A 13,452-nucleotide genomic window follows, 5' to 3' on the forward strand; every position below is an offset into this window, starting at 1 on the left:
GTTTCTAAGCAAAATAGTTTTATTCGTTGATTTATTCAGTAAATATTTATCGTGCCCGTATTTTGTGCTAGAATTGTGCTTGGCTCTGCAGGTCAAACAGTGAACAAGACAGACCCAATCAGAATTACTATCTAAATTGTTGAGACTCAGCGGTTGCCAGGGCAAATATTCCCCTCTCAGTGGAAACACTCCAGTGTGTGTGTATGTGTGTACTGACACAACTGAATCTTCAAGCCCAAAATTTGTCGTGAATCGTTTTAAATCCATTCTGTTACTGTTATTCCTAATGAAAAATTGATTTCGTAGTTACAACTACTAAATGCAGGGAATGATTCGATTTTGTCTTATAATATTGCCATATTGCCTCGTTACTGAATAAAAGTAGTTGTTAAATATACATATGTCTAAGAAAATGTAGGCAGCCCAGAGCAATTTCAGGTGAGCCTCATGTCTTTTAGCATTGGTAACAATTCATCCCAACACTTATACAAGTGAACAAGTATCTTTTTCTTTGACTAGGGAGGAGTGATTTTTGTTTTCTTTTTGTTTTTGAGAGAGTCAGTGTTTTCCCCTTTAACTTGATTAGCATAGTGGTCCCAATCTCCCAAAATCGATAGAATGTTATAAAAGACATAAATTAATTCAGAGCAAAATGGTTAAATCCAAAACGAGCAAAAGGGTGTGAAGATGAATCCACCTTACTGATGAGGAGAGTTGGTTCTAGGAATCTGATAGGCTGAAAAATGATCTCCAGCCCATTGCCTCTCCCTGTGGGGATCACAGGCCAGTTTACTTGAAAAGGTCACTCTTTCAAGGTCAAGAGGTATTCTTCTTCAGAAGAGGGTCCCCAGCTAGGAAGTCCATGCAAGGTCTTAAATTCTGTTTGCAGGATGTTAGCATTGTTTTTAGAGGAAAAAATAGTAAAGAATTTTGATGGATGGGATTTTTTTTTTCCAAAAACACTTAAGAATTCAGACAATTTTCGAGTTATCACCATTTTGTACTGTGCTAGTAATCTATATTTTCATGTGTGGAAACTAGAATACAGGGATATATTTGTGTTCCGCTATCTGACCTTAACTCTTCCACACATTGGACTCACCGATTGATATTTACTTTTAACTCTGTGATAGTAACTGTGTTAAAAGTCTGTGATGATGATAGTGGAACCGTGCATACATGATAGAAGACAGTGATTCCAATATGCTTCTACCCAAATATAACAGTTAATTTCTTTACACTGCCATACCTATCAATACATACAGACTGTTTTTCCTTATTAGCTTTAATAAAAGGCCAATGACAGAATTATATAATTTAGAGCCACTTTCTAAAAGTCTAAGTTCCATTTTTTAATTGTTGTATAAAATATTCAAATGTAGGTTATTTCAGACAGCTTTTAAGCCCATATTTATACTGAAAACATTTAATCCCTTTCCATCAAAATCACCTTAGCAAATCTAGTCATCTCCTGCTTTTACTATATTCTGCTTTATCATAGTAAAAATTAGTGTTGGTATGATTAAATATACATTCATTTTATGAGTCATAAATGTCAAGACATACTGTGGAGTTTCATCTTACTTGTAGGAGACCATATGGCAGCATATGGCAAAAACCGCTCGTAGTTAAAATGACCTTTGAATATAAAGACCACAGTTTTTTTTTGTTTTAAATGCATGAGAATCCTCTTAACAGACAGTTTTTACTCCAGTTTTGAAACCTCCCTTATTCCTTCCATTTGAGCCTGGTAAAGTAGTTGGCTTTTCTGTTTGGGGGCCATGTTCCACCAAAAATAAGTTGTGTTTCAGTTTTTGCAAAGTGCACGAGTTAAATACATGTTTGATGTGACTCCACCGTATTTACTTCCGATTTATCTTTAAAGAGAGGAAGTGATAGCTACGTTGTCTGACACTTTAAATAAACTTTAACATTTAATTTCAAAACTTGCTGTGAACACAGTTTATTTCCATCCTTGAATTGGCCTCTGATCTTCTCCCCACAGGTTTCTGGTTAGCTTTATGGTAGACGCGAGAGGGGGTTCCATGAGAGGAAGCCGTCACCATGGGATGAGAATCATCATTCCTCCACGCAAGTGTACGGCCCCCACTCGAATCACCTGCCGTTTGGTAAAGAGACATAAACTGGCCAACCCACCCCCCATGGTGGAAGGAGAGGGATTAGCCAGTAGGCTGGTAGAAATGGGTCCTGCAGGGGCACAATTTTTAGGGTAAGTTGTTTTGTCAATGTTAACCTTGGCCCTCACAACGCATCTTTGATTTTCTTGACCCTTGTTAACTCAAAGAGTTAACTCTTAAAACTGCTTAGTTGGACCTGATTGAGTATACTTTTTGTAAAGTGTCAAAGGTCACAAAGCTGTGTGATTCTGTGAAAGGCTAATAGGCTGATACTTTCTTAACTCAGTTTGCTGGTCAAGGCTTTTACTAACTGAGAAGCATGCTCTCTGCTCAGCAAGTGCACGGAACCCCAGTGGTCCCTGTAGAAGTTAAGGCACCATTCCAGGGAAAAAATACAGATGCTGGAATTATTTTACCACATTGAATCTATGGCTGCTTTGGGGACATGTCTTTTTAAAGAAAATTTTTCGGGAAACAGTTCATTGTGATATGGTATTTTACAAAAAGGAAAAATAAAGTTAATTCATTTTCTGAGGTGGCACTTGGGTGCAAATCAGGCAGGCTCTGTCGTGACTGACAGTTTGTTCACAATTTCCCCTTCTCGTTTCTCTTTCTGCTGCATGGATGTTATTCAGTAAACTGCATCTTCCTACCAATCCTCCCCCTGTAAATGAGGGTGAGAGCTTGGTTAGCCGAATCCTGCAGCTTGGGCCTCAAGGAACAAAATTTATTGGGTAGGACCTTTATAGACAAGATACAGAATGTCTACAATTTTTTTTTTCCATTTTCAATTTTTTTCTGTCACACCCATGGTCTGATTCTTGTCTTAAGTTTATTTTTATTTTTTTAAGTTTTTTTTTAATGCTTTCAGTTGATGTGTGTCACTGAAAGAAAAAAAAAATCATAGTGGCTTGACTTAATGTAGCACCGCTACCTATCTTGTGCTTTTCAAGCATGTGGAATTCACTGCAAGCATTCTGCTTTCATAACTTCGTGCTTTTGTAAACCTTTCTTTAATTTGAAATGTTTCTTCTGAATATGATACTTTTTAAAGACAGCGACAGTCTTTAACCCAATGTAAGAGAAGGTGTTTGCAGGCTTTGAGTCAAAATTTGCTATAAATTACATGTCTGTACACCTGTGTGTGTGTGTGCGTGCATGTATGTGTGTGTAATCAGATCTTTTAAAAGCACATGAGTACTCGGTAATTTTTTATGGGCTTTGAGAAGAAGTCATCAATAAGTAAACTGATTTTGAAAAGTGTTGGGACAATAAGATATTTAAATAAAAGTAAATAGACAGCAGATAGAATATTCTTTGAAAGTTATAAAATTGTTTTGTTTGGTTTTGTTTAAGCTGAAATGCACTGGTATTCGTTGTTTGTTCGCTTGTCTGTTTGATTGTTGTATTTGCCTTGGCAGTCTGCATGAAGAAACCTGTTAATGAAAAGCTATGCTTGGCTTTCACCTTGGTCAAAGACCCTTGTTCATACCTTCTCTCCAATATCATTAAGCATCATACATAAAGCCACATTCCTTAAATATTTACAGAGACAGTATCTGACACATTAACCTGCAAAGATTGTATCTTGTTCTCAAAACTAAATACGATTTAATGTTTAATTATATGGTGTAGTTAAAAACTCTTGTAAATACCTTAATCTTGAAATTATGAATACTGCTAAGAACACTTGATTTTGTTTCTACCTATTGAAGAATAAAGGCATTATAAAAATTATTTTTAATCTTTAATTTTAATTCTGATTTTGCCAAAAGCAAAATGATCATATTTATCATCCCCGTTTTAAGCGAATGCTCTTCCAATAAATCGATATTCATGTTTTTATTTATGTTATTTGATCATTATAATGATGATCTCTTTTTCTGCTCTTACTTATTTAAGTCTGTATCTTCTGTTATCACATATACCTAAACACATAGGTTAAGAAGTGGGGTTCCATACAACCTCTGTAGGAGAATAATGATACTGTCTACTTAAATGTCATAAAATAAAGCTGCACAATCCAACTACATAAACTGTGTGTGATTGTGGTCTGCTTACTTCCATTCATCTCTTTTAGTATTTATCCTATTTTAAAATTTAACAAAATTATTTCTGGTGGCTTGATTGGCTATGTTCAATTTGCAGCCATTCTTTTACATTCCTTTGCAAAAGGACACTGTCAAAAATTACTGTGTCGTTATATGACCATTGCAAACCAACAAGTACTTTTTCAGAAAGTGTAAGTATTCCTATGCAGGTTATATTAGAGCCAGGAATTGAAGCTACCTACTACCATTTCACAAATTGAAAAGCACAGGAACTCTCTTAACCGTATGGCCATGAAAGGCCATGGAATCTGCCTGTTGGAGGAGTCGTTATCATATTGATTGTTTTCTTGCTAAGGAGAAAATATAGCAATCATCTTTCAAACTAGGAACTTTATAGAATTTTTTTTTTAAAGAAATGACTGTGTCCTTTTAAATCATTAGCATTTGTATAATATAACTATTGTGTCTTTTAAAAATGGACCAACTTTCTTATGGTCTACTTTAATAACTTTCCATTCTGATTCAAAATTCCTATTTATATGTACTGAAAAATTTCTCCTGTTAAATCCTATGCCTAACATATGGTAGTCCTCCAAGAACTGTTTGTGAGTGAATGAATGATGGCATGTTATCAGGCTTCGAAAATATTCTTTAATTAGCAAATGATTCTGCAGCTTTGAAATCATTCCCAACCTTAGTGGCACCTCTGATTTTCAAATGAATACTGTTAATGAAACATTTTTTAAGTACGATACTCTAAATATATTTAATTTGATACCAAAATAATGTGGATTTTTTTTCCAGCCCTGTCATAGTGGAAATCCCTCACTTTGGGTCCATGAGAGGAAAAGAGAGAGAACTCATTGTTCTTCGAAGTGAAAATGGTGAAACTTGGAAGGAGCATCAGTTTGACAGCAAAAATGAAGATTTAACCGAGTTACTTAATGGCATGGATGAAGGTAATAATGATGGCTCCTTGGTTCTGTAAATGTCTGCAGGCAAAAATTAAAGGAATGACTAGATTATGTAAAACAGGACTTGAATTTCACACATTTATATTTTAAGCTAGGACCCAAGTTCTTCAGCTTTTTTTTTTTTTTTTGGACAGAGTCTCGCTCTGTCGCCCAGGCTGGAGTGCAGTGGTGCAATCTCGTCTCACTGCAGGCTCCGCCTCCCAGGTTCACAACATTCTCCTGCCTCAGCCTCCCCAGTAGCTGGGACTACAGGCACCCACCACCACGCCCGGCTGATTTTTTGTATTTTTAGTAGAGGCAAGGTTTCACCATATTAGCCAGGATGGTCTCCATCTCCTGACCTCGTGATCTGCCCGCCTCTGCCTCCCAAAGTGCTGGGATTACAAGCGTGAGCCACCACACCTGGCCAAGTTTTTCAGCTTTTATTGCTGTTTTCTATATCATAAGGCATGAAGTTCCATTTAGTCTAACAAACTTTGTTCTCCGTAATATAGAAGTGTAAGTATTTTGATGATTCCATCTTTAATCACATACATCAATCTTTCCAATACCAAAGAAAGTTTTCTAAGTCAAAAATGGGCAAAAAGAGGGTGAAATAATAATGGAAGGTATGCAAGGCATGCTGAGCATTTTGAAGAAAATATGTTCACATTTTCTTTTTGGAATTATTTCTGGACTCTTCCAGCTTTTTCAAGTTTCTCCCAGATAATTTCAGTATCCTTCATAAATTTTTAATTTCTCTTGGGCCGTAATTAGTTTCTAAAAAATGTTTCAGGGTAATTATTGTAGTCTGTGGTGTTTCAGTGTCTAATTCTTTGACTTAGTAAGACTGGTATGTCTGAGCATGTCACTTTTTCATACACAACTTCTTCAGGCCGTCTGACCCGAAGAACCAGAGCAGTTTTTCTTAGTAGACATTGGGAATAGTCTGGTTTTGAGAATACGTGTTTGATACAGAGTTTTCCTTTAAAAATGTAAAAAAAAAAATTAGAGAACAGGCCCACCATAAAGTCTGATGCCGAAAGAAAAATATCAGAGCTAGTCTTCCTTTATACTCACTTCCTAATCACTCCAAATCAGGAATTATTTAAATAACAGCTTTATTAGAGATATAATTCGTATTCCAGAAAATCCACTCTTTTTAAATTCACTGATTTTTGGAATGCACTCAGCATAGTCTCCAGTCAATTTCAAGGTGTGAACAAAGGAGCGAGATGAACTGTAGGGTACTTGAGGAATAACCTTGTGCAGATTTCTCGATCTCTGAGCCTCTGATTCTTCTACAAAATGGAGATTACCTTCCTAACTTCCTGCGGTTATTGTTGAGAATAAATAGAATAATTAGGTGAGGCACATATGAAATGCAGTTCTTGTTATGTAGTAAGCCCTTGATAATGATGAGTTATTGTCACCATTATATTTATTCTACAGAAAAAATTGTCATGCCAAAGGTTTAGTATAAGACACAACTGCCACCAACCATGAATTTAAAGATGGCTTTACAGCAAGGTAGAGGGAAAATAGTAATTGTTGAGTGTCTAGCATTCATGAGGCACTGATAAATACCTTCATATGTGAAAATTTCAAAAGAAAGGATAGCACTGCAAATCAGGTGGTTTTAATTCCACCTTACTTATAAAGAAACTGAAGTTCAGAGATGTCAAGTAACATATCTAAGGTTATCCCACTGAGTAGTAAGGCTGGGATCCAAATCTAGGTCTACTTATTTTCTTTATTTATTTTTATTTTTATTTTTTTGAGATGGAGTCTCACTCTGTCACCCAGGCTGGAGTGCAGTGGCACAATCTCGGCTCACTGCAGCCTCTGCCTCCTGGGTTCAAGCAATTCTCCTGCCTCAGCCTAAACTAAGGCTCAGAAAGATTGAGTACTAAACTCAAACCTACACGTGTAGGCTTGTTACATAGGTAAACTCGTGTTGCCAGTGTTTATTATACAGATCATTCTTTCACCCAGGTTCTAAGCCTAGTACCTACTAGTTATTTTTTGTGATCCTCTCACTCCTCCCACCCTCTACCTTCAAGTAGGCCCCAGTGTCTGTTGTTCCCCTTTGTGTCCACAAGTTCTCATTTAGCTCCCACCTATAAGTGAGAATATGCAGTATTTGGTTTTCTGTTCCTGCATTAGTTTGCTAAGGATAATGGCCTCCGGCTCCATCTATGTTCCTGCAAAAGACAGGATCCCATTCTTTTTTATGGCTGCATAGTAGTCCAAGGTATGAAGAAACAATGATATAATCTTCTGTCTTGGATTCTATGAACTATTTTGGAAAAACTGGATAGCATTTCCTTGCCACAGTTTTAAAGACCAGATAAACTTTGGTTCCGTTTTAGACAATTCAGATGAAATGCAAATACTTCCAGGCTTAAAGAATCAAGCACTGGAGGCCACTAGAGCAAAAATGAGGATGGAATTTTCAAGGCACAGGTTTTCTTCATGTATTAAACTTAATAGTAATGAAGGAACCATTACGCACATTTTATAATTAAAGCTCAATTAATCAAATTGTATGCCAAGCTCGAGCCCTTCTCGCCACTCTTTTCATATCCCCAACCACACTTCATTCTTGTTAGAACTTTCTTCTCTTCAAAAACAGACCGGCAACAATAAAACCCAAATCTGTCGTTTTAAAAAGACAACTTATCTTTTTCCTTGAAGGTGCAACTGTTCAAAGTTCTAGTTCAGAGAGAAGCATAAACATAGTTTAAGAGGTTTCATCTTTTCTATGTTCTTTTCTCCTCTCTACTCTGTTCCTCTCCCATTTTGCTACTGAATAACTGTTAATTAACAAGATAAAAATAGTTCCTGAATGAAACCAGTGACCAGATCACTCAAGGTTTCCTTAAAAAAGAGAAATAGGCCGGGTGCGGTTGTTCACGCCTGTAATCCTAGCACTTAGGGAGGCCGAGGCAAGTGGATCACGAAATCAAGAGATTGAGACCATCTTGTCCAACATGGTGAAACCCCATCTCTACTAAAAATACAAGAATTAGGTGGGTGTGGTGGTGTGTGCCTGTAGTCCCAGCTACTCGGGAGGCTGAGGCAAGAGAATCGCTTGAACCTGGGAGGCGGAGGTTGCAGTGAGCCAAGATCGCGCCACTGCACTCTAGCCTGGTGACAGCAAGTCTCTGTCTCAGAAAAAAAAAAGAGAAATAAATTGTCCTACCATTATTTAATATAACATACTAATTTCATAACAATTAAGCTGTATCTGTCATCTGTGGCAAGTGACCATTGATAATGCCTGTCTTGTTATAAATGTCTATTTTTATCAACCCCCTTCTCCACAGATGAATTCTATGTGCTACTTTATAACCAATCTATATGCTACTTTTATAACCAGTTCTGTTTCAAAGATTTTCTTTGAAAATCTTAAAATTCAAGTATTTAAAAATCATCTTAGCAAATACTCTGATCACTGATTTTTATTAACACAATTGTAAAGATCGGTTTAGTGTGTTAAAACGTGTGAAGCCTTTCCATGTATGCAATCAAATTTAGCTGTTAGAATAACTACTGGGAAGGATAATTTGCCCCATGTAATGTGGTGGTTGGGATCATGATTTATGGAAGTTACATAGACTAGACTTCTGATCTTGGCTCCACCACTTATTCGTTCTGTGACCGTAACCAAGCACTGAGTCTCTGAGCCTTGGTTTAAATGTGTAAAGTGAGGATGTCTAATAGTGAACGAATAGGGAATAGATGAGCTAATATATGTAAAGTTCCTAGCATGATGCCTGATATATGAGAATCAATCAGGGTTTAGTCATAGTCACAGCTGCCATGTAAGTTGTGCAGGAGAGCAAATGGGGTCTGAAATCCTGCCCTTTTCACTTGTCAAGCCATCTGCCCTGATACTGGCCTGTAAGACATAGGGGTACTTTTTTCTAATTTGCTCAAAGCTGCTATCTAGTTGCCAAGCTGTGTACCTACAAGGTCGTGTACACCCCAAGTGGGCACCCTTTTCCAAATCGTACAAAGACACTACATCAGCTAGTGAAAGCCCTGGTCATGGTTGATTATGGTGACACACACTCAACATTACCACCACCCAGCTGGGAAACAGTAAATAGATTTAGTCTTCCAAAACCTGGACTTCTGTCTCCACACCTAGTTGTCTCTGCACTGCTCCTTTGCCTCTATATGCTCTCAAATGAATGATGCCTGTGAAAGTGCTTTGTATAGAACAAAAGAGCCACATATATGTCAGCTAGTATTTAAATTTTCCATTACTAATGAAGGCACCTTTTCGTTTCTTTGTATGACACATGGTATATATTCAGGAAAAACAATAGCTGCAAAATAAGGGGGAATTAAAAGTTACTCCTTATCGCCAGCAAGCCCAGGGACTAAAACATCAGTGGTTTTGCTAATGAAGTAGGTGTGTTAGCAAAGATCTGTTGAAAAGGCTAGAATCACACAAAGGACAGTTGGTCTGGGTGTGAAGAACCTGCCATCACCACTAAGGTATCATGCAACAGGAACAACTTTTCACTTTGGCAGCAGACATAGATCTTGTTCTAGTCTTTGTCAATTTTTATTTTCTCAGCAGAGAGAAAGATGCTGCAAACAGAAAACAAACATTCATTTCCCCCACCAAATTATAATGCACCGAACTGAATTCACTTTTTAAGTTTAATGAAAACTTTAATTAAACTCACAAAGTTGAATTAAACATGTTCAAAATTACACCTCCAAAGTCAGACCCCAAAGGGTGTTTTGTAGTTTACAGTTATCTTGGATCTGGGAGCATTTTCTGGTAAAAGAAGTCCTTCCCCCTGTAGAGGTGCTTAATTTACAAATCAGAAGCTCCAGAAATGTTCTAGTCCTGCCCTGTCCCATACAGTAGCCACTAGCTCCATGGAGCAACAGAGCACTTGAAATAAAGCTAGTACAAGTGGAAATACGCTGCAAATGTAAAATACACCAGATACATGAAGATGAGTACCCTTCTCCAAATACATATCTCATTATTAATTTTTACATTGGTTACACATTGAAATGGTAATATTTTGGATATATTAATCTAAATAAAACGTGCCTATAATCCCAGTGACTCAGGAGGCTGAGGTGGGAGGATTGCTTGAGGCCAGGATTTCAGGAACTCAGCCTGGGCAACATAGACTTCATCTCTAAAAAAGAAATAAAAAATTAATTTCACCTTTTTTTTTTTCTATTTTTTAGTGTGGCTATAGGAAATTTAAAATTACATACCCAGTTTACATTATATTTTTACTGGACAGTGCCTGTCTGGACAGTGTGTATGCTTTGTTTTACGTATCTGTTTTGTTTTAACATAAAAATTGTTGCTACCTAAGTATTACACAGAAGGCTTTGAGTATGTATGAATTATGCCATTATTTAAAAATCCCAGTCACTATCTTGGAACAAAATGTTGCTGAAGTTCCCCCAAACAATTTTACAATGCTAGGAACATATTTTCTTACCATTGCTGAACTTTCCAATGAGAGCAAATGAAGTTTTTAAGAGAATACATTTTAGATTGAATAATTACACTATTTTCTTGTAAACAGAAACAGGAAAGGGGAAATTGATACTTGCTAAGTAACAGAAAATAAATTTTGTAAATTTACTATCTGACTACATAAACAATATCTTAGAAATAGACTTCTCAGAAGTTGCCACTTGGGTTCATTTCAATATAATTTAATTGTTTTTGCTATGAGACCAATAGTAATCTTAAAATGTCAAGTCATTGTAGAAGCAGTTGAGCACTGGTAAGTGAAATATGTAGCTTTATGTTGTGCACAGCACCCTCTGCTGGAGAAATCTAGTAACAGTTTTGAAAAATTCCAAAGGAGAGAATAAAAATGGAATTTAACCAAATCAGGATTGTGGCTGGGGTGCAAAAAAAAAAAAAATAGCAAAATACTGACTTTCAGCCTATTGCCATAAACTGACATTTTAAATCAATTGAATGATGTCCATCATGTTGTAAAGGAAAGGAAACTGTACCAGAACAGTCCCCCAAACTAGTGTAGAAGTAAAAATTCTAGTTTAGAAATGAAAATTAGACCAAAGCAAATGAGCATTAATAAGGGCAAGTTTTTTATGCATTTATATATATGGATTTGCCAGAAATTACCTGTCTTTATGAAACATTAGTGGATCAAGATAATGACATCAGCCATTCTGCCCCCGACCCCCCATATCAGGCACAGTAGAGCTTTTAGCCCTCTGAGGGCAGTGAAGCAGGTCCAAGAGGTTGGACATGAGCCTCTGCTACCTTTAGTGTTGATGTGAAGAGAGAGAACAATGTGCCAGAAACTGCGGGTCTAAGCTTTTAGAGTTTAGTGTGTTCTGTATTCGCTGCTCATGCGAGGTTATTGATTCATGGTGTTTAAGACATTATTTATAATCCTGGATTTTGAAGATAGAATCATATTAATTGATTTTCCCCTTAGATGTAACAGTAATGGCTTAAACAATGGGTTGAAAAAAGTGACATATGGGGACTAATTGCCTGAAACCATGTTTTTATTTGCACAAATGAAAAAGTAAGCAAATGTAAGTCTCTTAATCTGCAGTCATGAAAGAAAACCTTAGAAGATTATTCCAACGTGGCCAGACATCCCCTACTTCTCTTCCTCCAGGAAGCCCTCCCTAAACCCCAGACTCAGATCAAACTGGTAAATACACCCACAGCACCATAACTGCAACTTTGAGCTTTGGTATCTTCTTTGGTGCACTGCAAAAGTCCAAGAGGGCAGAGACCAGCTCTGACTTGTTGACAGCCATTATGTCCAATGCATGTAACAACTCTTGATACAGAGTTGTCACTTCATCATAGTCTGTTGAATGAATGAGAAATGAATGACTTGTGTCAGACTTATGCCCCCCTGTAGGTGACACTTTTCCTCAATAATCCAGTGGCCCATACCCAAGAGAGAGAAAGACTTTCTGGAAGAAGGGAGGCTACACCAAATGGGGAGAGGAAGGCTGGGGCCTGGGGAAGGCTCTGGGGTAGGTTATAGTCATTCTACACACAGAGTACAAAGTAATCTTAAACGTCAACACTGAAGGTAGTGTTCAAAAAATAGTCACATTTCTCCCTGATTTTTAAAGTAATATCTCATAAGCACATAATGATTAAAAATTAATCTTCTAAAAATAGCTTTAAAAATATATGATTGTCAGAAATTATATTAATAGACTGCTAAAACTGGAGGGAAAAACAAGCAGGCATATCATTGTTTCCAGACATTCTGCATCATCAGCACTTATTACACTATGCAAATCTAAACAACAAAGAGGGTCTCTACCCTGAATAAAGATGTGAAATAATGCTGACCCAAACAGATATAAAGCAGATGACAGAACTGAATAAGAATATGAGTTCAACACTAAAATTATAAAAGATGCATGGAGCCTTTCGTATTATCTTTGCCATGCCCCATGAATTTATAATTATTTTAAAATAAACGTTTTTTAAAAAATTGAAAAGATCTCTATGATGTTTACTTTAAGGAAGAGGGATCAAGTTATATCATTTGAGGATTTTTCCCTATAACATCTTAGGTGAGCTTATTATGAAAGTTGCATATTTTGATGGAGCTGAACTTTAATTCCAAAGGGATAAATGCCTGTAGTTTTCTAAACTAGTTCAGTGAATATATTACAAATGCTCTGTCGTTCTACATATTCTACAACTAGAGTTGAATATTATAGATTTCTTTTTTATTTCCTTCATTTCTCCCAACTTATTTGATATTCAGTTTTCAGTAACTGGTGATTTTTTTTAATGGAATGAAATGGAAATGATAGCAATTCAGATTTATACTTTGTAGAGAATTATTTTAAAAATCTAAATTGTGTATTCCCTTAGATCTGCTACAGATTGGCTCTCGGGCTGCTCTCAAAAGCTGTGTGATCTAGAAAAGAATATATACCTTTTCTAAGTTATTCTAGGAACAGAATTGTGCTGGGTGGTTTTCTGTCATTTATTTTCATCTCCATCCCAGAGGAAACTTCTCATCCTAATCACATAGATGGGGAACATATGGCTCAGAGTTCAGGACCGTGCCTAAGGTCCAGGTGCACTGATCACAGAGCTAGATTTCAACCCTGTGCACCTGTCTACAGTGACTTTCCACGATGCTATAACTTGCTTTTTGAAATCTAACATTCTAAAAATCCTTTATTTTTTCACCTCTCAATATCAAACACCCCATTCTTACAGGAACTGAGCAAGGCATGCATCTGACTAGAAATTAACCTTGATACAGAAATCATCCTTTGGGAAACCTT

The 13,452-nt window shown here is 36.7% G+C and overlaps 1 protein-coding gene across 14 annotated transcripts in view; it reads left to right on the forward strand.

Moving 5' to 3' along the window:
• ANK3 (ankyrin 3) overlaps positions 1-13,452 on the forward strand; it is a 703,328-nt gene that overhangs the window by 620,970 nt on the left and 68,906 nt on the right. For all 14 annotated transcript variants that reach the window (XM_007963375.3, XM_073019120.1, XM_073019128.1 and 11 more), the window contains 2 exons: positions 2,006-2,230; positions 4,994-5,148. In XM_007963375.3, coding sequence (XP_007961566.2) covers positions 2,006-2,230; positions 4,994-5,148 — 380 coding nt within the window. The remainder of the gene's footprint in view (positions 1-2,005; positions 2,231-4,993; positions 5,149-13,452) is intronic.

The sequence above is a fragment of the Chlorocebus sabaeus genome, chromosome 9, assembly GCF_047675955.1.
Source record: "Chlorocebus sabaeus isolate Y175 chromosome 9, mChlSab1.0.hap1, whole genome shotgun sequence".
Classification (NCBI taxonomy): domain Eukaryota; kingdom Metazoa; phylum Chordata; class Mammalia; order Primates; family Cercopithecidae; genus Chlorocebus; species Chlorocebus sabaeus.